The 21,717-nt window shown below is 38.9% G+C and overlaps 1 protein-coding gene across 2 annotated transcripts in view; it reads left to right on the forward strand.

The window, feature by feature from the left end:
- ATSTE24 (Peptidase family M48 family protein) overlaps positions 1 to 21,717 on the forward strand; it is a 233,443-nt gene that overhangs the window by 75,869 nt on the left and 135,857 nt on the right. For both annotated transcript variants that reach the window (XM_089415853.1, XM_089415852.1), the window contains exons 5-8: positions 19,401 to 19,466; positions 19,723 to 19,821; positions 20,114 to 20,227; positions 20,385 to 20,495. In XM_089415853.1, the coding sequence (XP_089271979.1) occupies positions 19,401 to 19,466; positions 19,723 to 19,821; positions 20,114 to 20,227; positions 20,385 to 20,495 (390 nt within the window). The remainder of the gene's footprint in view (positions 1 to 19,400; positions 19,467 to 19,722; positions 19,822 to 20,113; positions 20,228 to 20,384; positions 20,496 to 21,717) is intronic.

Consider the following 21,717-nt stretch of genomic DNA (forward strand, 5'->3'; position numbering starts at 1 on the left):
CCCCTTTCTTCTCCTGTCCTCAAATTCTGCAACCCTACGAGGAGTTGTAAAATTGTCTCTAACATGATGAATAAAGCTATGTAACAGGCCTAGGAGACTTGGGATTTGATCAACAAGCGAGTATACCCTAGAGTGTTTTTTTCACTTGTGACTTAACTAACTATTCCCCTTTTTTTGCGGTGAATAATTAACTAAGTTTTTCCACTCATGCATACCCTCGAAGCTTGGGTGACAACTTGAAGATTGAGCCCTTAGTCCATGTTGTTGTCTATGGTCGATTTATATTACCATGCTAGGTCATCTCTGAAATTTCGTGGAATTTGATTTAGTCTAGATAGGATTTTTAAAATAATTAAAAATTTCCCAGAGGACAGGATTTCTTAATTAACTTTTATGTAAAATGTAATAAAGTGATGCTAAAATATGTTGAGGGTGTATGAATACTCAATATTCATCCTCTCCACCTCAACATTCTTCTACGACACACTTTGAGGGTCAAATGACAAATAATAAGTGGAGAAATTATGAATATTTCCATATGACAAATGAAGTGGAAATGACATGGAAAATCAAGTCAAGTCAAAGTTTAGTCAAAGGACAAATTTCATGGTGTTTTGACAACACATGAGCTCAAGAGTTATTGCACCCAAGCAAGTCGAGTTTGTGGGCCAATTTGGGATTCGATTTTCCTAATTGACAAATCGAATATCCTATTGAGGATCAACACATATTTGAAGATCATTTTGATGGGCAGATTGATGAGAGATTTGTGGAGATTGGTCTCCACACACTCCACTTCTCCCTTCCGCTTGGCACAACACTTTGGTTTAGCCACACACAACAACTAGTTCAGCTACACACAAACCTTGCTGGCAACCTATACACATGGCAAATTGGCTCAATTTGGGAGAGGTGTCACATATGCATTTGGTTGTTGAGATTCGATGGGAGTGCGTCTCCTCTTTTCCACTTGTATTCCACACATGGCATCTGAAGAGGAACTCACATTTCTTGACTTGGAGTATACTGTCCAGCGTGAGGGAATACGTTGCCACCTACCAGAGATCGATTTCACACTTGGCTTGTCTCTCTTCACATGCAATTCGACTTGGCTTTGAGATTGTCACTCATGCTCCACTTGTCATTGGAATTTTTCATTAGGATTCTCTCCATTGTTTGTATAAATCAACCATTTGAGCTCCCATTTCATGGTTGGAAGCTAGATGCTTGTTGTTACTATACTCAAATTTCTGTTGATCAATAAAGGAAGTCTTTGGGGTATACATGCTTGTCTTGTGAGGCTGTGCTTTGAGGATGAGGTAAAATGTATCATTGATTCTGTTCTTCGTGCTATGATTATGTTTCATTGAGTTTTATATTGCATAGCTAATTGATTTTGTGTATTTCCTGAGGGTATTATTGTCTAGGGAAGGAAGATTGCAATTACTTGTAATCTCCCTTGAGCTTGCCATATCTTGAGCACTTGTTTCAATTTGGTATTCTCACTCAAATTCAACTTTGCGTCTATATGATGTTTCCTTTTCCACTAATAATTGTTTTTGCAAGTGTTGATTGTGTTCGAGGCAGGATACCAGGGCCCTTTGGAGATTGGGGACGTCTTCAGTTGGACCACCCATCCCCAAAGACCTCAAGGAGCTCACAAGTCACTCAAGCTAGGCATTTTCCAAGGACATCATTTAAGGGTTGATAAACGGGTTTCTATAAGCCTCACATTCTATTGAAAAATCTAGGGGCAGCTAGAATAGGTGATTTCTCTTACTTTGGTACTGCTTGTGATGTATTTTTACATAACTTGATTAACTTCTTCTTTACTTGATTATTACAGTGTTCTTTAATCATCAAACAACTACCAAACAATGAAGAACAATGAGACAAGAGGACACAATGTATGCTGCAAGCTAGGGTGTGCAACAACGAGTTTCTTCTTTTTACGACAATAGAATTATTTTTAAATTTTGCAGTTGGGGTTTTGTGCCCAAGGTCAATTAGTAAAAATGTCATCACTAAGTAGTTTGTGATACAAAAACAGGTTTGATGGGGCCATTAACGTTAGTCCCTGGAATGATTGGATTACTATGATTCTAAAAATGAATGGTCTGTGGGATGGACTTATCTAATTCCTCACATATCAACAAAGGACATGACACATAAGATGTTGGTAGCCCTAACTGATCTTTATCAGAGCACAAATGAAAACAAGAAGATGGTGCTGCACGAGAAATTAAAAATCATCAGGATGAACGGATAAAAGGCTGTAATATCTTACCTCACGAGGATCCAACAGGCTTGTGATGAGCTTGCAACTATTGGGGAAACTGTGATTGATTCAAAGCTGGTGAAGGTTGTTCTGAAGGGTTATGTTAAGCATTGGAGCACCTTTCTAAATGTGATCCTTGCTAGGCATTGACTTTCTTATTGGGTTCGGTTGTGGGATGACTTCAACCAGAAGGAGATTTGGGAGAACTCATTGACTAAAGGACAATGAAGGAATAACGAGGATAAAGATGAGCTTGCTCTTGCTACACAAGCGATGAAGGGCAAAGGGAAGGCCAAAGCAGAACCAAAGTGGAGGTGGACTTTCACAGAATAGAAGGGAGAAGGACATGAGAAAATTCAAGTTCTTTGCATGTCACAAGTTCAGGGATTTTGCTAGTTAGTGTCCAAACTTGAAGAAGAGCAAGGGAAAGACAACCTCGACAACCACTACATAAGTGGATGAGATGGATAAAAAGTTCGAGAAGAACTTTGCCTTGGTGTCATGCGTTTCTAGAACCGTCAGAAGAGGTGTTTGGTTTGTGGACAATGGAGCATCTCGTCACATGACAGGATCTTGAGACATCTTCAGCAACATGACCAGGGAGCCTAGGGATATACATGTAGAGCTTGGTGATAATGCCAAGTATGCAGTAGAAGGAATTGGCAACATTGAGTTTCAGATGGACTTAGGTGGTATCATTTAGGTGAAATAAGTGTTGTATGTATTGAGTTTGGACAAGAATGTCCTTTCAGTTTCAGCCATACAAGATAGAGGGCTTGAATTCAGCTTTACAAAAGGTGAAGTGGCTGTTGGATCGAGAGGAACTGATTCCAGGAAGAAGCGAGTAATGGGGAGAAGGGAGAAGAATCTTTATATATTGAGAGGACAATCGGTGAAGGCCCTCATGCATGAGAATGACAGCTAGAGTGAGATTTGGCATAGGAGGATGGAACACCTACAATATAGGGCTCTTCCTATGTTATGTAGAATGGTTAGAGCTTTTTCGAAGTTAAGGGTGGAGTAGGATGGAAGCGAAGGCCATGTTTCCTCATAGAGAAACCAAGGCTAAGGGAGTGTTGGAATTTGTGCACTCGGTTCTATGTCTATGGAGTCGATTACAAGGTCTTTGTACTTTGCGACATTGATAGATGATTTTTCAATGAAGACTTGGATCTACTTCGTGAAGACCAAGGAAGAGGTCTTCTGTCCGTTTCAAGAGTTCAAAGCTCTTGTCGAAAACCATATCAGGAAGAAGATTAAGGTGTTGAGATCAGATAATGGGGGTGAGTATACCTCCAATGAGTTTCAGGATTTTTGCAAGGCAGTAGGGACCAAGAAGGAGCTCACGATACCTTACAGCCCTCAGTAGAATGGGGTTGTCGAGAGGAAGAACAAGACCATAATGAAGGTAGTGAGGGGAATGATCTATGACTAGGAATTGCCTATATTTTTTCTGGTCGGAGGCATGTAATATAACTGTTTATGTGCAAAACAGGAGTCCCCATAGGATATTGGAGGACGTGAATCCTGGGGAGATGTTTAAAGGAGTGAAACCAGATGTTCGCCATTTGTGCATATTCGTTAATCACATTCCCATAGAGAAGAAGACTAAGTCGGGGCCCTTATAAAAAAGGGGCTACTGTGAGGTCTCAAATGTCTATCGAATCTATATTCCAGGACGAAGGAAAGTGATAATCAGTTGAGATGTTAGATTTGATGAGGGCAGGACCCTTAGGAGGTCTCATGAGAAAGAGACAGTAGGGGTAGAGGATCGAGAGCGAGAGGTTCTTAAGGCTGGACTAGGGACCAACAACACCGGCAGTAGGGACACAACCTATAGATCTAGAGGAGCAAGATATTCCTTCGAGCTCTACTAGGATGAGGCCGAGATGGGCTAAACAGACCTTGAGGGATGTTGAGGAGCATGTGGAGGATCCTAGCAGCACATACAGGTAGAGTAGACTGCCAACAAAATTTTCTAGTTATTCAGCCTTGTCGAGTACCATTAGGGAGTTCGAGCCTTCCACTTTTGAGGAGGTTGCAAATGTATAGGTCTAGAGGGATGCCATGGTGAAGTATAGCTCCATCATGTGGAAAGATGTATGGGACATAGTGCCAAGACAAAGGGAAAGTCAGTGGTCACTTCTTGATGGATCTATAAGATCATCATGCAGCTGATGGCAGTGTCGAGAAGTACAAAGTGAGGTGCGTTGCGAGAGGGTTCTCCCAACAGGAGGGAGTGGATTACGAGGAGACATTCACACCTGTTGCCAGATATGCATCCATTAAAGAGGTTATGCCCATTGCTTTAGAGATGGGGTGGAGGATACATTAGATGGATGTGAAGACTTCATTCCTCAACAATGTGATTGAGGAGGTGTATATTGAGCAACCTTCAGGGCTTTTGAGGAGCATGGGAGAGAATCTCATGTATTCTAATTGAAGTAGACCCTTTATGGGTTGAAGTAGGTTCTGCTCGCTGGTATGCCAAAATTGATGGATATCTTCTTGGTTTGGGCTTCACCAAGAGTGAGGTGGACTCCAACTTGTACTACGTATTTGTTTAGGGTGAGACACTCATCCTAGTACTTTATGTGGATGATCTCTTCTTGACATCATTGAAGAAGCTCATAGGGATGTGCAAGGAGGGTCTTGCTTCAGAGTCCGAGATAAAGGACATTTGCTTGATGCACTACTTTATGGGATTTGAGGTGTGGTAGTAACCAGGAGAGATTTTCCTTCGGAAGGGAGAGTATGTAGTCAAGATCTTGAGGAGTTTTAGGATGGAGCGGTTCTGAAAGCAAGTTGGTGGATCCCACACTGTATAGGCAACTGATAGGCTCCTTGATGTATCTGGTCAACACCAGGCCGAATATTTGTTTTGCTGTGAACACACAAAGCTAGTTCATGGTGGAGCCAAGACAGGTTCATTGGATGGCAACAAAGCATGTATTGATGTACTTGTGAGGTACGGTGGACTTTAGACTGAAATATGTCAGAGTTGGTGGAGTGGACCTGCGAGGGTACACTAGTTTTGGTTGGGATGGGAGTGTTGTGGACATAAAATCCACATCTGGATGTTGTTTTAGCTTGGAATCAACCATGATCTCGTGGTACATCAGGAAGCAGCAGCCAGTGGCACTTAGTTTAGCATAGACAAAGTACATGGCGACAAATATCGCGATTTGTGAGGTAGTATGGCTTCACAAGATGCTTGTAGGATTATTTGATCTTGAGATGGGGCCAATGGTGGTTCACTTTGATAATCAAAGTTGCATGAATCTATCTGAGAATCTTGTGTTTCATGGTAGGTCCAAACATATCGATATCATATATCCTTCATTAGAGACAAGGTCCAGAGAGGTGCTGTGAGATTGTAGTACATTTCCTTAGAGAAGTAGGTGGTAGATGTTCTCACTAAGCCTGCAGTGAAAGGGAAGTTTGTGATATTCTCACTAAGCCTCTACAAAAGGGAAGTTTGTGAATTATTGAGAGAAGCTGTGGGTGGTGGAGAATCCCTACCTTGCTAGGAGGGAGTGTTGAAGCTTATAGTAGCTTCAAAAGATCTTCTGCATAGGCTTGGTGTCTTAGCATGTGGAAGATGATTTATTGCCCCTTTAGGTGCTTGCTTGGTGTATGTAGTAAGTGATTTATGTCTTCTTTCATAAGTCTAACCTAGGAAAGGTAGAATAATTTAAGTGAATTAGTTATTGTGGACTATTAAGTCATTTTTTATGTATAAATAATTTAATGATTTAAGTGACTTAGAAATGATCTCAACCATTGATCTCTAATGTCTTCGAGAAGGGAGATTAGGGTTAGGGATCTGGGCTTGATGAAGAGGTGAAGACACAAGGGAGGAGACACAACAAGAGAAAACAATTTTCTCTAATGTGAGTGGCTCAATAGACTGAAGCATAAATGAGGAGGAGTACTAGACGGTTTGAGGGTGTATTCAAGAGGTGGAGTTGTGGACATTGCAGGGCGGAGTTGCTGAAGAGAGAGAGAGAGAGGTTGATTTAATTGGAGAAGCTGATTTGTTGGAGACCGAATTTCCTAAGGCGCATTGGCAACTTGTAGGGAAGGTATAGGGTCGATTCGCTAGTAGATTGTTCAGCTGAATTTCTCCAGGCCAAGTTCTTTCGGAGGCTGATTTCTAGGAGGCCGAATTCATCCAGTGGGGTCTGAGTTATAGGTTCTTGTAAATGTATTTTTCCTTGTAACACTCTGTGGGTTGAAAACAATGATTTTCCAGATAATGAATGATGTAGAGTCGTTGTGGGTTTTTATCTGTTGTAATGTGTGATTGATCACTCCGAATTTTTATTTCCACTGCATATATTTCTAGAGGTTAAAATACTAGTGATTTTTTTTTGGTAATTCAGAATTTGTTTGGTTAATTAAATAAATTGTTGGGAATAAATAATTGTCGTGAGAAAATAAATCTGGGTTGGTATAAGAAGATTTAACACACAAAACTTGAAAACTCACAAAAAAAAGGAAGTGAAGGCCAAGTGGATGACCTTGGATTTTGATCCCTAATGTGTTTGAGAAGACTATGCCAAAAGAGATGTTCGATGCCCTGGTTAAACTTTTCCAGAGTCAAAACAGAAACAAGAAGATTGTGGAACAAACTCAAATTCATAGAGATGAGTAGCATAGACACAATCACCAATTACTTTAGGAGGATCATACAAATATGTGATCAAATTGCAGTAGTTAGGAAGAAGGTTGCAAGTGTCGAGCTAGTGAACATGGCACTGAATGGCTTCCCCGCATCATGGGAGCCATCTGTCAAAGGTATTTGTGTTTGAGAATACCTTCTTGACTTTGAATCTTTGGGATGACTATATCCAAGATACTCGGATGGAGTCAGGTCATCAAGGGGGATTGTGATGAGAACGTAGCTCTATTTGATCAATAAAATAAGAGTAAAGGTAAAGGACCCAACAAGGCTAAGAGAAAGAGTGAGGAGTCAACCTCATAGCCAAGAAATAAGGACATGAGTCATAAACATGGTCATTGTGCACCACATTATCCAAAGAAAAAGAAGGATAAAAGGAAGTTTGAGAAGGATTTCTTAATGATATCTTGTCTTTATACTAGCATGTTTTTGAGGGATGTTGATCATGTGGACAATGGGGCATCTCAAATATGACATTGGCTTGATAGTTGTTTTCTAGTTCGAAGAAGCAGGGTTTGGGAGTACAATTTAAGTTTGGTGATGATGCCAAACACCCAATAGTAGTAGTTGGTACTATTCCCTTCTAGCTTGAGTTAGGATTTTTTTTAGATTTTGACAATATATTGATTGTTAAAGGTCTTAGGATTAATTTGCTTTTAGTTTAGGTTATGGAGGATAAGGTCTTTGTACTGGAGTCCAAGAACCAACACGTCCTTATCAGGTTGAAGGATTCTAGCCTAGATAGAACTAAGGTAATAGGGGTTAGAGATGGTAATTTGCACAAGTTGCAGGGTGAACCTGTTTAAGCCTTGGTGCATTGTTATCGCTTAAATTGTACGTAATGATAAAATCCCTAATCCACAAGGTACAATTCGAGGGGAAACCTCTGGGAAGGTTACCATTATCACCTGGATAACCTATCCTTTGAACTTTAGGCCAAATTTCCTTCAACTCAAAGGCGTATCCCTACTAGGATTACCAAGACATAGCAATGAAGTACAAGCTGACATTGACTGTATCCCTAGTAAAATGAGGTTTTAATTTTTTTAAGGTTTTCTAGAATATAAGTTATGGAATGAAATTAAGATTAGTTTTAAATCCAACTACAACAAATTAGTCAAGGTGGATCAAATAACAATTAGGTCAAGAAGAAAACTATCCACGGAGTTGGCTTATTTCCTTCAAGGATTAGGGTTTGAGACTAGCACCAAAAAGGTGGAATAATCCCTCACCCAGTCAAGATCAATAATGAATTCAAGATCTACAAGAAGTTTCTTCAAAGGAAGGCAACGTTCACCATTGAAAATCAACTATGTCTTATGACATAGCTTAATACTTCATCCAAGGAACCATAAGGAAAAGTAAAGAAAGGAATTAGATACTCACCAAATCAACAACTGAAGAATGAGGACAAACCCTACACTTCTTTCTTCCAAGTGATAATGTTATCCTTCAACGGCTCAATCTCAAAAGTCTTGTAGAAGATTTGAACAATCCACCATTAATCTTCATGCACCAAAATATAATCAAGTAGGAAAAGCTTCAAGAGTTGACAACATTCATTCACAAAGAAAGGACCCTTAACACCATAAATCCTTTGAGAAGGATATTTCAATTAAGCTCCAAAAGGGAGAGCTCCCAAGTATCCAACCACAAGAACAAATGAGAAAGTGCATCTCTTGATATAGATGATGCTAAACTTCCTTTACAATAAAATAATATTATTTTATGTGCTTCCTCAAGTCTACTTGAAGAAAAAAAATTTAAACTAAGTGATCTAAAACAACAAAAAAATAGAAGTGCCAAAGACACGTAAATAATAAACAAGATGATTGAACCCCCAAAGCCAGGTCCTCTCCTCCAAAGAAGGGTGCATGATGTCCCAAGGTGACATGTCTAATTTCCCAAGGCTCCACAATCATGTAATTGGTTAGTATTCTTGAAAAAGAGGGTTCCAAAGCTGAAAGCATGGTGAAATGGCCTCCCAAGTCAACAAGTGTCCAACACTTAGTCTCCCAAGGTGCAACAACCTCATGGAAAGATGAACAATACTCCAACAAGTGGGTGGCTCATCCAAAACAACTCCTTAAAATGTTGTATAATACTTAATAACCTTCAAAATAATGTTTTAATTGAGTGCCCATGGACATATCCTAGTGCAAGAGGCATTCACGAAGCTTGGAAGTGACCCTCCAAGTCATAGAATAGGTCATTAAATACCCAACAACCATAGTGATGTCCAAATGCATGGGGTTGACCCTCAAGTTAAGCTCATTAGTGTTCATTCAAGTCATCTCCATATCATCATAATCTAAGTCATAGGGTTCATCGATTTTGAACCTTCAAGTTTGAAATATGACGAACTTCAACAAAAAACTCAAATTCGTTCTGGTTTGAGTGATGAAATTCACCACTATTGCGGTACAGTGAGGGTTTGAAGGGTGAAATCCCTTTTACTCTAGTCTTTTTTCCTATCTTTCCTCGACTAACTTGATGTTGGAATCACATACGAATAGCATGAACGAATTCAATTTTTCGCCCTAGGGGCCTGTTAACTTTGCTTTGGCTTCTACATTACTTTCCCTCTCGGGTCCTAATGACTTGTATTCCTTTCCACCTCAACGATAATAATAATGGCGAAGCTGATGGGAAGTTGGTGGTTGGTTTGCAACTTTGGAATGGTGGTTGGTTTGTGTCAAGAGTATTCCTTCCTAGTACGAGAGTCGATGCTTTTAATGTCATTGTTTAGTATGTTATATGGTATATAGCCTACAGATCGCGATTTATTGTTTAGTAGGATAGGTATAAGGTAACATTTATTATGTATGTTAAGTGTTATATATTAACTATACACATTATAAAGGTTTTATATATTATATACAATATTATATATATTACAGGTTTTATGTATTAATTATATATTATATACAGTATTATATATATTACATATTAAAAGTGTGTGGGTTTTAGTTAGTAAGTTATATACTTGATGAATTAATAATAGATATTAATAAATTATATATGATTTTAATATAATTATAAGTTAGTAATATATATATATAAACCTATTGAGAAACCTTACTCTAATTGCATCGAGAAATTCAAATTCGAAAGGAATTTCATTGTTGTTTAACACGAATTCCAACCTAAACCTTGTGACATTGATCTTAAGTACTTCAAGTGGATACCACATCATCCCTTCAAGCCTTGATCCTTCAAAGGTGATCCGTGCATGTCATCAGTCATCAAGACACCATGTGGTTGTTATAGTCCTTGAAGAGATAGGTTGGCCCTCACAAATGATGAAAACCAACTCGTAAATGATGAGAAGGGACAACATTCAAGCATCCTGCATGTGGCATGTGTAGAAAAGGTCCATGCATGCACAAAAAGCGCCACAATGCCTCGAGAGGTGTGACCATTTCCTCAATCACCTCCAAAAATGTGAAAATGCCCAAAATGCTGAAGAAGTGTTATGTCATGTTAGCAAACCCTCTTGTTTATCAATATGCATATGAAAACCCTTGTCAGTAAGAGATAACACTGCATAACAATGTCAATTTGTGCAAGTTGGGGCACAAGAGGATGGGGCACTTGCATCATAGGACGTTGTTTATTTTGTGGGATATAATCAAAGGTCTTCCAAAGTTCAGTATTGAGCAACATGGTGCATGCAGAAGGTGCACACTTAACAAGCATGCCAAAGTTGCTTTCCCTAGTAGCATGGATAGGTCTAAGGAGATTATACACCTAGTGATAGAGAACGAGGAGCAGGAAGCTTTGAAGGTTGGGTCGGGGTCACTAATGAATTCTAGGACTTGCAATAGCCTTCAAGTGAAGAGGGGGAGACAAGAGCCCTCTCTACTTTTGTCATGAGATTTCGATGGTTCACTAAGACACTGAGGGGCACAATGGAGTAAGGTCTGACATATTTTCGAGATGGTGAAGTGGCAAGTAGTGTAGTAGTTAGGAAGAGCACCTCAATGTGTTGCCTTAGCTTGGGATCAATGATGGTATCTTGGTGCAACAGGAAGCAAACTTTTATGGCACATAGGTCAGCAGAGAGGCAAAGGTCACTTCATAGGAGATAGGAATTAGATGTGAGCAACGAAGCTACAACATATTTCCATGGATCGATAGACCTATTCTGACCAAGCCCTTTGCAAAAGGAAAATTTGGGGCTTTTGGAGATAGACTTGGATTGGTGTAGAATTCCTTCCTCGCTAAGAGGGAGTGTTGAGAATTATATCTTAGATAGGAACTTCCACACAGGTTAAGTGTGAACGTGTGAGAAATAGTTTGAGATATTTTCATAAAGTAATTGTATTTTTGGAAAAATAATTCTATTTTGTAATTCACTTTATTGAAAAAGTGATCGTCTTATATTTAACAGTTTAATCTAAAATTGTATTTCATGCATGACGTAGATTAGGAGGAATCTTATATTCTTTGCTAAAAGTATAGAGGCTGGGCAATCCAGAGGCTTTGATCACGCATGAACACACACGAGCAGTTGAGTAATAGAGAGAGGGAGAGAGTGTAGGTAGCTAGGAAAGAAGTGTTTCTTGGCAACATGCAGTCCTGTACATTGTATGGAATAGTTCTGTATAGTTGCGTGGGAAGTACTGCACGGATTTGCACAAAAAACCATACAATTGTCATACAATCCATACAGTAGAGAATGATTGTTCTTGCTTTTTCAGCAGTCATACCTCTAAAATAGCCTGTAAAGCTCAAGGTTGACGTGATTTTGGTTACTGTGTAGTGCAGTTTTGCGGGCAACTTGTGGAGGTTTGATTATATGTTTTTTGAAGGAATGAAAGGTTGATTTGAAGGGTTTTCAGAGATAGACTTGGATTGGTGTAGAATTCCTTCCTTGCTAAGAGGGAGTGTTGAGAATTATAGCTCAGATATGAACTTCCACACAGGTTAAGTGTGAATGTGTGAGAGTTAGAAATAGTTTGTGATATTTTCAAAAAGTAATTGTATTTTTGGAAAAGTAATTCTATTTTGTAATTTACTTGACGAGAAAAGTGAGTGTCTTATATTTAATAGTTGAATCTAAAATTGTATTTGATGCATGACTTACATTAGGAGGAATCTTATATCCTTTGTTAGAAGTATAGAGACTGGGCATTCTAGAGGCTTTCATCACTCAAGAACACACATGGCCAATTGAGTAATAGAGAGGGAGAGAGTGTAGGTAGCTGAGAAAGAAGTGTTTCCTGGCAGCATGCAGTCCCGTACAATGTATGGAATAGTTCTGTATAGTTGTGTGGGAGGCACTGCACAAATTTGTACAACAAATTCACACAATTGTCGTACAATCCATATAGTTGAGAATGGTTGTTTTTTCAGCAGTCGTACCTTTCAAATTGTCTTTAAAAGCTCAAGGCTGTCGTGATTTTGGTTATTGCGCAGTGCAGTTTTGCAGGCAACATGTGGAGGTTTGATTATAAGTTTTTTGAAGGAATGAAAAGTTGATTTGAAGTAGTAATTACTTGTGTATGTGAGATTAATTTTTATGCTTCTGTTGTTTAATTTTTAACTGTGTGACTGATGCTTTTACATCAAACCTAATGATTAAAATGATAATGAATGGGAGTTGAAACCCTAGATATAGGGCACTCTATTCATTAGAGTGCCTTTAGGCTTGTCTAAATCATAAGTTGACATGCCATCTTCTCCATTGTGGCAATTCCCCCAAATGGGTGACTCATTCCTTGACTAATTTGTAATGCCTCATGAACGTGCTTGAAATGCCCCTTTGAGGTCTAGGACCACGACTTAACCCATAAATATCATCCCTTTTTACCCTTGGAGTGGAGTGCTGCACTCTAAGATAAGGTGTTCCTCTTCTAATCTTTTCCTTTGGCACATGTTATGTTCAAGGGTTCCTCTATATGAGTTGTTTTGCTCCTTTTTCCTTTGAATGCATGCAAATGGTCCATAACACAATTTGTCATTTTCTTAATGAAATGCCTTTTCTTATATAGTCCAACAATGCCATATGGCACCCGCTTGTGGAAAGAGGTTTCCTCCAAATATGTAAAAAATGTGTCAAACATTGTTTTCTTGTCCCCAAATACCTCAAATGGTGTAAAATGCCTCCAAATGTGTGGAAGTTTCTCTACTAAAGATTCTTCTTTTATTTAACATGCCTTAGCTACCTTTTTGAAGGGTTGTTAAACCTTTGATACCCATTAATGACTTTGCTCCCCTTGTGATATGCTATGGAGCACAAATAAGGAACGACATTCTTCTTCTTAGGTTGTGTTTGACCCTTATTTCACCATAAACCATTCCCTAAACATCTCTTGAAGAGGGTGTTCATCTTCAATGGCTCCCTTGTTGGTCACATCAACGTGGTCTTGGACAAGCCTCCATCAAGCCATCAATGATCCTCCAAATGTTTCTTGTAGCTTGTAATCACCCCCAAGGGTCTATTGTGTTGGTGAGATAAGGAAGACCCTAGACAATGCAAAATGAACCGTGCATTTTCAAAGGGTAAGATTGACATGCCTATTCTTGAGTGACATACCCAACTCTTGATAGACATTGGGAGATGCTAAGGAAAATGTGGAGGCTCCTAGGAGCACTTTTAGGGAGAGCAGATCACCGAGACCGTTTCCTAGTTATATGGCGCCTCATGAGTGACATTATTGACTCTAAGCCTAGCGATTATGAGGAGGCAACATGCCAACAGGTTTGGAGAGATTCCATGGTGGAGGAGTATGCCTCCATCATGAAGAATGTTATGTGGGATATTGTATCGAGGCCAATGTGGAAATCAATAGTCAGATCGAGATGGATCTTCAAGATCAAAGATGTTTCAATTGGAAGCATCGAGTAGTACAAGGATAGGTTCATGTAAAGAGGGTTCTCACTGATGGAGAGAGTGGACTGTGAGGAGACATTATTTCCAATTGCCAAATGCACTTCTATTAGGGCTGTTATGTCTGTTACTTCAGAGATGGGGTGGAGGATACATCAGATGGATGTGAAGACAACCTTCCTCATTGATGTGATCGAGAAAGAGGTGTATATCGAGCAACCATAGGGTTCTGAGGTGCATGGGAGGCATTCTCATGTATGTAGGTTAAAGAAGGCACTAAACGGACTCAAGTAGCCACCAAGGGCATAACACTCAAGGATCGATGGGTATCTGTTAGGCATAGGCTTCACCAAGAGTGAGGCGGATCCCAACATGTATTACACACTTATTGGAGATGATCCACTCATCTTGGTGTTGTATGTTGATGATCTATTTGTCATAGGGTTAGAGAAGCTCATAGAGATGTGCAAATGAGATCATTGTACAAAGTTTTAGATGAAGGAAATTGGCACGATGCATTGCTTTTTGGGGTTGAAGGTGTCGCAATAGGTAAATGAGATTTTCATGGGATGTGGAAAATATGCAGTTGATATCTTGAGGAGATTTGGGATGGTGGATTGCAGGCCTACGTCTACAGTTATAGTCACCAATTTGGGGAAGCTTAATGCTTCAAAGTTAGAGTTAGTTGATCCCACTTTGTATAAGCAACTGATAGGTTCCTTGATGTATTTGGTCAACACTAGGCTAGATATATGCTTCGCTGTGAATACCCTGAGTTGGTTTATCGTGGAGTCGAGGAGGGCGTCTTGGTTGACAGCGAAGCATGTGCTCAGGTATCTATGAGGTACAGTGGAGTATGGGCTAAGGTATGTTAGGGAGAATTTGGATGGCTACCCAGACTTAGATAGCGCTGGGTGTACAGTGGATAGGAAAATCACGTCATGGTGCTACTTTAGTTTGGGTTCAACAAAGATCTCATGGTTTAGCATGAAGCAGAGTTCAATGGTTCTCAATTTAGCCGAGGTTGATTACATGGCAGTGAGTTTGGCAAGTTGTGAGGCCATTTGGCTTTACATGATGTTGAAAGGCTTATTTGGTATTGAGTTGGATCCGACGATGATTCAATATGACAATCAAAGTTGCATAAAGCTTTCTAACAATCCAATGTTTAATGACATGCCCAAGCACATAGAGATCAACTATTATATCATTAGAGATAGGGTACATAGAGGAGTTGTGAAGCTCCAATATATCTCCATAGGTGCGTAGGTTGTAGACATTCTCACCAAACCTCTTGTGAGCTATGTCACAGTGTTCACCGAATTTGAACCTTGAGGTTTGAAATTCAGCGAACCCAATTTTTTTTTAAATTCATTCAGGTTCGGCGAACCTGATAGTTGAACCTCAACGAATTCAAACTTGATAGTTGAACCTCAAATTCAAGCCTCAACGAATTCGAACCTGAAGGCGAACCTAAAGACAACCCTGAAGCCCAATTTTATTATTTTATAATTCTTTTTTGGGGTTCGAGGTTAGATTTCGGGCGGTTTTTGTTAGTTGTTTTAAGGTTTATGAGAAAAACCATGGGCAGCACATGGTTTTCTCTTGTTCCGCTTCCCACCAATTAGTTTCCCACGGTGGACACTGGTTTGGCTTTATTTACCATGGTTGTCAATAGATTTTCACAAGCCAACTTCAGTCTGAGTGTACTCACTCTATTGTGCTCAGTGCTGCCGCTGCGTGTTGTATTCTCTGCAATTTCCTGAATTCAATTTCTAGACGTTGCTTGTCCCCGCCGCCTGGAGCGTGAAGTTAATAGTGGTCGTGATTTGTGGCTCGTGGGTGCTCACTGCTACTCATATAGTTTTATTGATTGATTTTGATTTTTTATTATTTTATGTCATATATATATAGTCAAACTTAATGCCGAACCTCATACGAACCTCATCGGAAAATTTGAATTTGAATCTAACTTAATTGTTTCCGAACTCGAATTCGAACCCGAACCATGTGACATAGCTTGTGAGAGGCAGGTTTGTGTTTTACAGAGATAAATTGGAGGTAGTTCAGAACACCTCTGTTGCTGGGAGGGAGTGTTGATGTTGATAGCTCAGATAGGTGCTTCTGCGTAGGTTAGGTGTTAAGCATGTAGAAAATTTTCAGGAGTCCCTTTGGGTACTTGCTTATGTTGGGCAAGTGACTTTTATGATTTCTTTCCTTAAGTTTGACTAAGGAAAAACACATTTAATTAATTTATTAAATAATGTTGGCTATTAAGCTAAGGTTTCTAATGAAAATTGAATTTAATTCATTTTAGTGAATTAGATCTAATTTCTACCTTTGATCTCAAGTGAGGCTTAGGATCTAATTCTAGCCACTCGTCACTTAGGAAATTAGGGTTAGGGATATGGCTCAGCGAAAATTACAAAAGAAGCATAAGGGAGAGCAGGAAGACACATCTATTCTTGGGGGACTGATTTTCTCAAGTGAGAGAGTAAAGACAGAAGGGAAGTGAAAAGTATGCAGCTACAGGATTCCAGTGGCATAGGTCTTGCAGGTTGAGCACACAAGAGGATAGCTGAGAGTTCTCTGTGGACAGGCTGAGGGTGTGCCGCATGGAGGAAAAGGCCAGAACTGTTGATGCCGAGATCCAGCAGGCAGGCTGAGAGGGTTGATACGAAACTTGTAGAGGGGCCGAGTTGCTACATGGGTGCCGAAGTTGTGGAGAACAGCCAGCACAGTTGCAAACTGAATTTATAAGGGTGCTGAGTTGACAGGTTCCATTGCTGTATTTTTTGTGTAATCTCCAAGGGTCATTTTCCTTGTTAGGGGAGCCTAATTTTGCACAGTAATAGAAAAGAGAAGGAAAAATTGTCGGACAAATTTCTGCTGTGTTTTGTGACTGATTATCGATTAGTTTTCCAATGCAATTATTTAACTTAAATGCCAATGTATTTTTTATTCGACAGTTTTCAGAAAAATTAATTTGCTGGGGTGAAAATAATTTTCTGGGTATAAAATAAATTGCTGAACATGGAACGTGCAAAGCGGTGTTGAATTTATTCCACCTATCAATTAGAACAATTTTGAAAGTGTGATGGACCTTCCATCTACAACATTCATTTTTGCTCTCTCCATCTCTAGGATTTTCAAGATTGTCCCAATCAATGTCTCCATGTCCTCTTAAATCTCACCTAAGTACAACTTCTTCATGTCTAATTTTTGAATCAAACTAAGACTAAGTTCAAGTTTCAACAAAGGCATTGATCATCTAATATTCTTCCACCATTCCTCTTCAACAGTACATGCCTCAACTATCATTGCATTTTTGATTCATACTGTCTCCAAGCTTTTCACAGGTTACTGCAAACTATGGACAATAGTGCATGTTTGACTTAATATGAGATGCTTCATTAGAATGAACAAGTTGGCATATCTTGCCTCAAACTACTTTCATTCAGCGATTCCGGTTGGAGGAATTGTTGAAAAACATCTTAAAAGATGGTGGCTGGTTTTGAAATTCAAAGTAGTTTAAGTGCTGCAATGCAAGATGTCTCTTTTGAGATATGTTAGAAAGCATGGTTCCATGTATGAAATATGCGTGAAGTCCAAAAATTGAGGTTGTTCTTACTTTCCTTTGTCAATCATATAGTTTTAGAAATGTGTTTATTGCTTTTCATGATTTACACCACATTTTGGCTCTAATCTTCCAATTTATCAAGTGAAAGTTGTGCAATGATTTCTACATTCTTCTCCTGTAGTGAGCCATTTTGGGCAGATAAGAACATGGAACCCATTAGTGAAGACGCTTCTTGTGGATTTTTTCCAACCATGTGAGATGATAGAGACCCTTCATGTTTCCAAGTGACCTTGACAATGCACAGGCACCTTTTCAGCAAGCAGGGTGGCTCTCAGCATTGGGATATTGTGTTCTTTTGGTACATCATTCACTGTCAGAATTATGAGTGTAACCGTCAGATGTGGCCATGACACTCTTAGCTATCTCCACGGTATCTTCTACACTAAATTTCATTAGATATTCTTCTATCTGGGAGATGTGTGTAGTCTGCTTTGTTATATTCTTGGTTTATGCCAAGTTTATGCCATTTCTATGATAATGAGTGATAATCTGAGGTTCTGCTCAACCCTATCATTCTATTCTGTAGCTGCAATTTTGTCAGTTCTCTGATGCTAGGTTCAATCATGCCAAATTTGTTTTGCATTTGATTTCTATCGCTCTTGGTTGTTTCAATTCCAGTGGCCTATTCATGAATCATGATTGCCTTTTCTTTTGCTTGTGGTGTTGAGGATGACCTGATTTGAACTTACAAGTTATATGACTACCTAATTAGTAGGTTACTGTGACAATGCTTTGATTCTCTGAAGCGAAAATACTGTATTGATCAAGAAACAATTACATGCAAAAGATTTGAGATGTTGGTTCACAGATTGCAGGCGTGAGGATTGGGGCTGCAGGTGAGTTATAGTTATGTCTCTCTGGAGGTCAGGGTCACAGAGCAGGTCTGTGATATGACCCCTTCAAATGGTTGGAAATTCCTTAATTTATAGGTAAGCTTGCTGAAAAGCATCTGTTAATTGTCTGTTTGCATGGCAGAGTTGCTGTATCACAGGTTCGAGTTGTGGTGTTAACATGGACTGTGGATTTCAGGAACTGAGGGTTGTAGGATTGGCAGTGTGGGCATTGTTGGCCATCCATTTTAGATTTACACTGGCTGTGCGATGTTTCAGTGTTGTAGGTAGTTCAAAGGCGACGTATAATGCTACGTTTTTTGGTTCATATCATTGCCCATTTCATGTTGGATGGTAATTAAATGTTTCTTTAGTTTTAATGGGGTATGCTGGAAGCATAGTGTGTTCTTGTTAGCCTATCAGATGAGGCTTAGATCCTTAAATTTCTGAAGCCTCTTTCCTAATTCCTGACCTGCAATCCCCTCAGAAATTGAGGTGGAAGGTTTTTTCTTGTTTGTTTAAATCAATACATCAGGTGACCAAAGAGCCATCATTAGGACTGAGAGAAACACCGGGATGTAACACACAGGCAATGAGGGAGTGCTTGATACATATGTTGAGAAAATTTAGCTGTGCTAGCAGCTAACATACAGAGATAAATGCATATTTATGGCTATGCAAACTGACCTGCTTACATTTTTCAGGTCTCATTGACCTATTTTGGTCATTAATGAATATTAATATGATTTCTCTTTCATTTTGAATGTTGGGTATTCAAACTTAAATAACATGCATGATTCCAATGCCGAAGTCTGTTATCAGTCTTCCCCCTTCAACTGCTCATATATAAATGTGGGATAATTGATGCATCTGTACCATTACCATGCCATTTTTATATGCAGCTAATATCTTCATGGTGACACTTCTTCAACAAGGTATTGCATGGTTGTCAATTCTTCTGGCAGATGCACCCTTTGCCAGATGACAGGATCCACTTTTGGTTTGGAGCCTAGGATTATTATAATACTTGTAGAATTAGAGCGAACAATTTTTTTTGTGATTCTTTCTGATCCAGAATCTATAGTTCAGATGCTCTTATAGCCATTCTAATTGATGTTTTGTTTTGATTGCAGTTGATAGATCTGCCTTTTTCACTGTATTCAACTTTTGTCATTGAGGCTCGGCATGGATTCAATAAAGTTTGTCTCAACCTCACTTTGATTTTTTCTATTCATCTTAGTTGCCATTCATTGAGAGTATAGCATTTCGAGGAATCTTTTTTTAAAGTTTCTTTCCTACATGTCTGATAAATCAATGACCTTATAAACATCTGACTGATTTTGTTTTTGTTATTTATAGAGGAGCAACTTTCATTGGACATTATTAAACTTATCTTGTATTATGTGTATGCTGAAGAAAGCTAATCGAGCCATTCTCTTCCTTTTTTCATTACAGCAAACGATTTGGCTTTTTCTCAGAGATATGGTTGTGGGTCTGGGCCTTTCAGTTTTACTTGGGCCACCAATTGTTTCAGCAATAATCATAATTGTGCAGGTATTGGAATTTATTATCATTTGTGATATCTGCAAAGCCTGAAGTCTTGAATATAGATATCAGTCTGGTTGTACAGTCTTATTTCAGCCAGGTCCTTTCTTATTTCTACCTTGTTGACATCCTCTAACTACATTGATAATAACATAGATTCCATTTTCCTTGTTCATTTACTTACGTTTGTCAACAATGTGATCTGCCTTTCTGTAGCCACACTGCGATATTTATTGAGCATAATGCCTTAGTTTAATTGCAAGGGAATAGAAATGATCATTATGGTGCCTGTGTCTTGCAGAAAGGAGGTCCATATTTAGCAATATACCTTTGGGCCTTCATGCTTATACTATCACTAGTGATGATGTCTTTATATCCTATTCTTATAGCTCCACTCTTCAACAAGTTCACTCCTGTAAGTATTGTAGGAGGTTTCTTCATGCATAAATAAATACTTACTGACCATAGGGTAGTTTTTATATTTTTTTCTCAAAATGTGTCATGGCTACTTATGCCTTTGCATGGTTATTTGTATTTTTCTAAACAGTTTCTGTTTATGTGTCACTAAGTAGCTTCCGGAAGGGGAACTTAGGTCGAATATTGAAAGGCTAGCATCATCTCTAAAGTTTCCGTTGAAGAAGCTATTTGTGATTGATGGTTCAACAAGATCGACACACAGCAATGTGAGAACACTGACTTTGTTATTGTATATGATTGACCTAAAGCTTCTTCATTTTTTAGTTTACCTTTCAGCTGTATTAAATACTTATTGGAAACTCAAAGTATGAGAATCGCAACCAAACACAATCTGTATATGCATAATTTTTGGAGTTATATCAAAATATTACTAAGTGGCACTGAAATGTCTCCAGGCCACATGTTCAGAATCTCAGATCATTTAATTATCTTTGAAACTGGCTTAGCAATTTAAGAGCTTGCCAAAAATTCATGATATGCATACAGATAACATGAAAAAAGGAGAGAGCTGTTTGCTTCTCTTTTGACAGATCATGTGAGCTTGAAGCCAAATTGCATGAAACTTGGAAACAGATATGATTTCTGAAAGTGCAACAGCATGGAAACATTACCTGCCATAATCTGAGAAAATTTGAAGGGATGAATTTAGAAAACAAAAATAAATATATCAAAATTAAAAGAGTATATACATTGAATAGCAAATTATCAGGAAACATTAGAATAATATACACTGATGTTACATCCCTTACTGGTTCCTGAATCTGTACAGTGTAAATTATGTGAAGTCATCATTTATGTGTTTGGCTTTCATTTGGTGAAAGTAGCCCACTCAAGTCATGAACATTAGGGTCATGGAAGTCTGAACCACATACATCTACAGCATCTAACATAGGGTGATAATAGGGGGAGTGGGGAATATTCAATGGAATATCTTGTGCATCATACCACTATATGGCAATGTATTGGAATGAATGATGCATCCTTATATTGCCTCCTCCATTGGCTATCAATGGTGCACTCAAAATCAGTGTATTGGAAAGCTGCATCCTTGTATTATTTCCTCCATTCGCTGTCAATGGTGTGCTTAGAAGCGATGTATGGGAAAGATGCATCCATGTATTACTTCCTATATTAGCTATTGATGGTGTGCTGAGAACCATGGGTGGTGCAGGGTGCAAGAAAAGAGTCAAATCTTCTTCCTTTCTAATCTGATTGTATCATCAAGTGGACTTGGAGGGATATTTCTAAGGGGATCGCTAAAAGGAAAAGTGGAGGAGGCTTCATAACTAGGGTTTCCACTTCCACTCTCATATCTAGGGTCCCTCTCCACTTCTCCCTATCTCATCCTTCATTTTGTTTTCCTCTGCTTTCTCTGGATGAAATGGCTTGAACAACAGCTTGTATTTGGTTTTTTATATCACCCAAGGC

This window comes from Pinus tabuliformis, chromosome 3_2 (genome assembly GCF_031772625.1).
Source record: "Pinus tabuliformis cultivar Carrire ecotype Pingquan chromosome 3_2, CPIR1, whole genome shotgun sequence".
NCBI lineage: Eukaryota > Viridiplantae > Streptophyta > Pinopsida > Pinales > Pinaceae > Pinus > Pinus tabuliformis.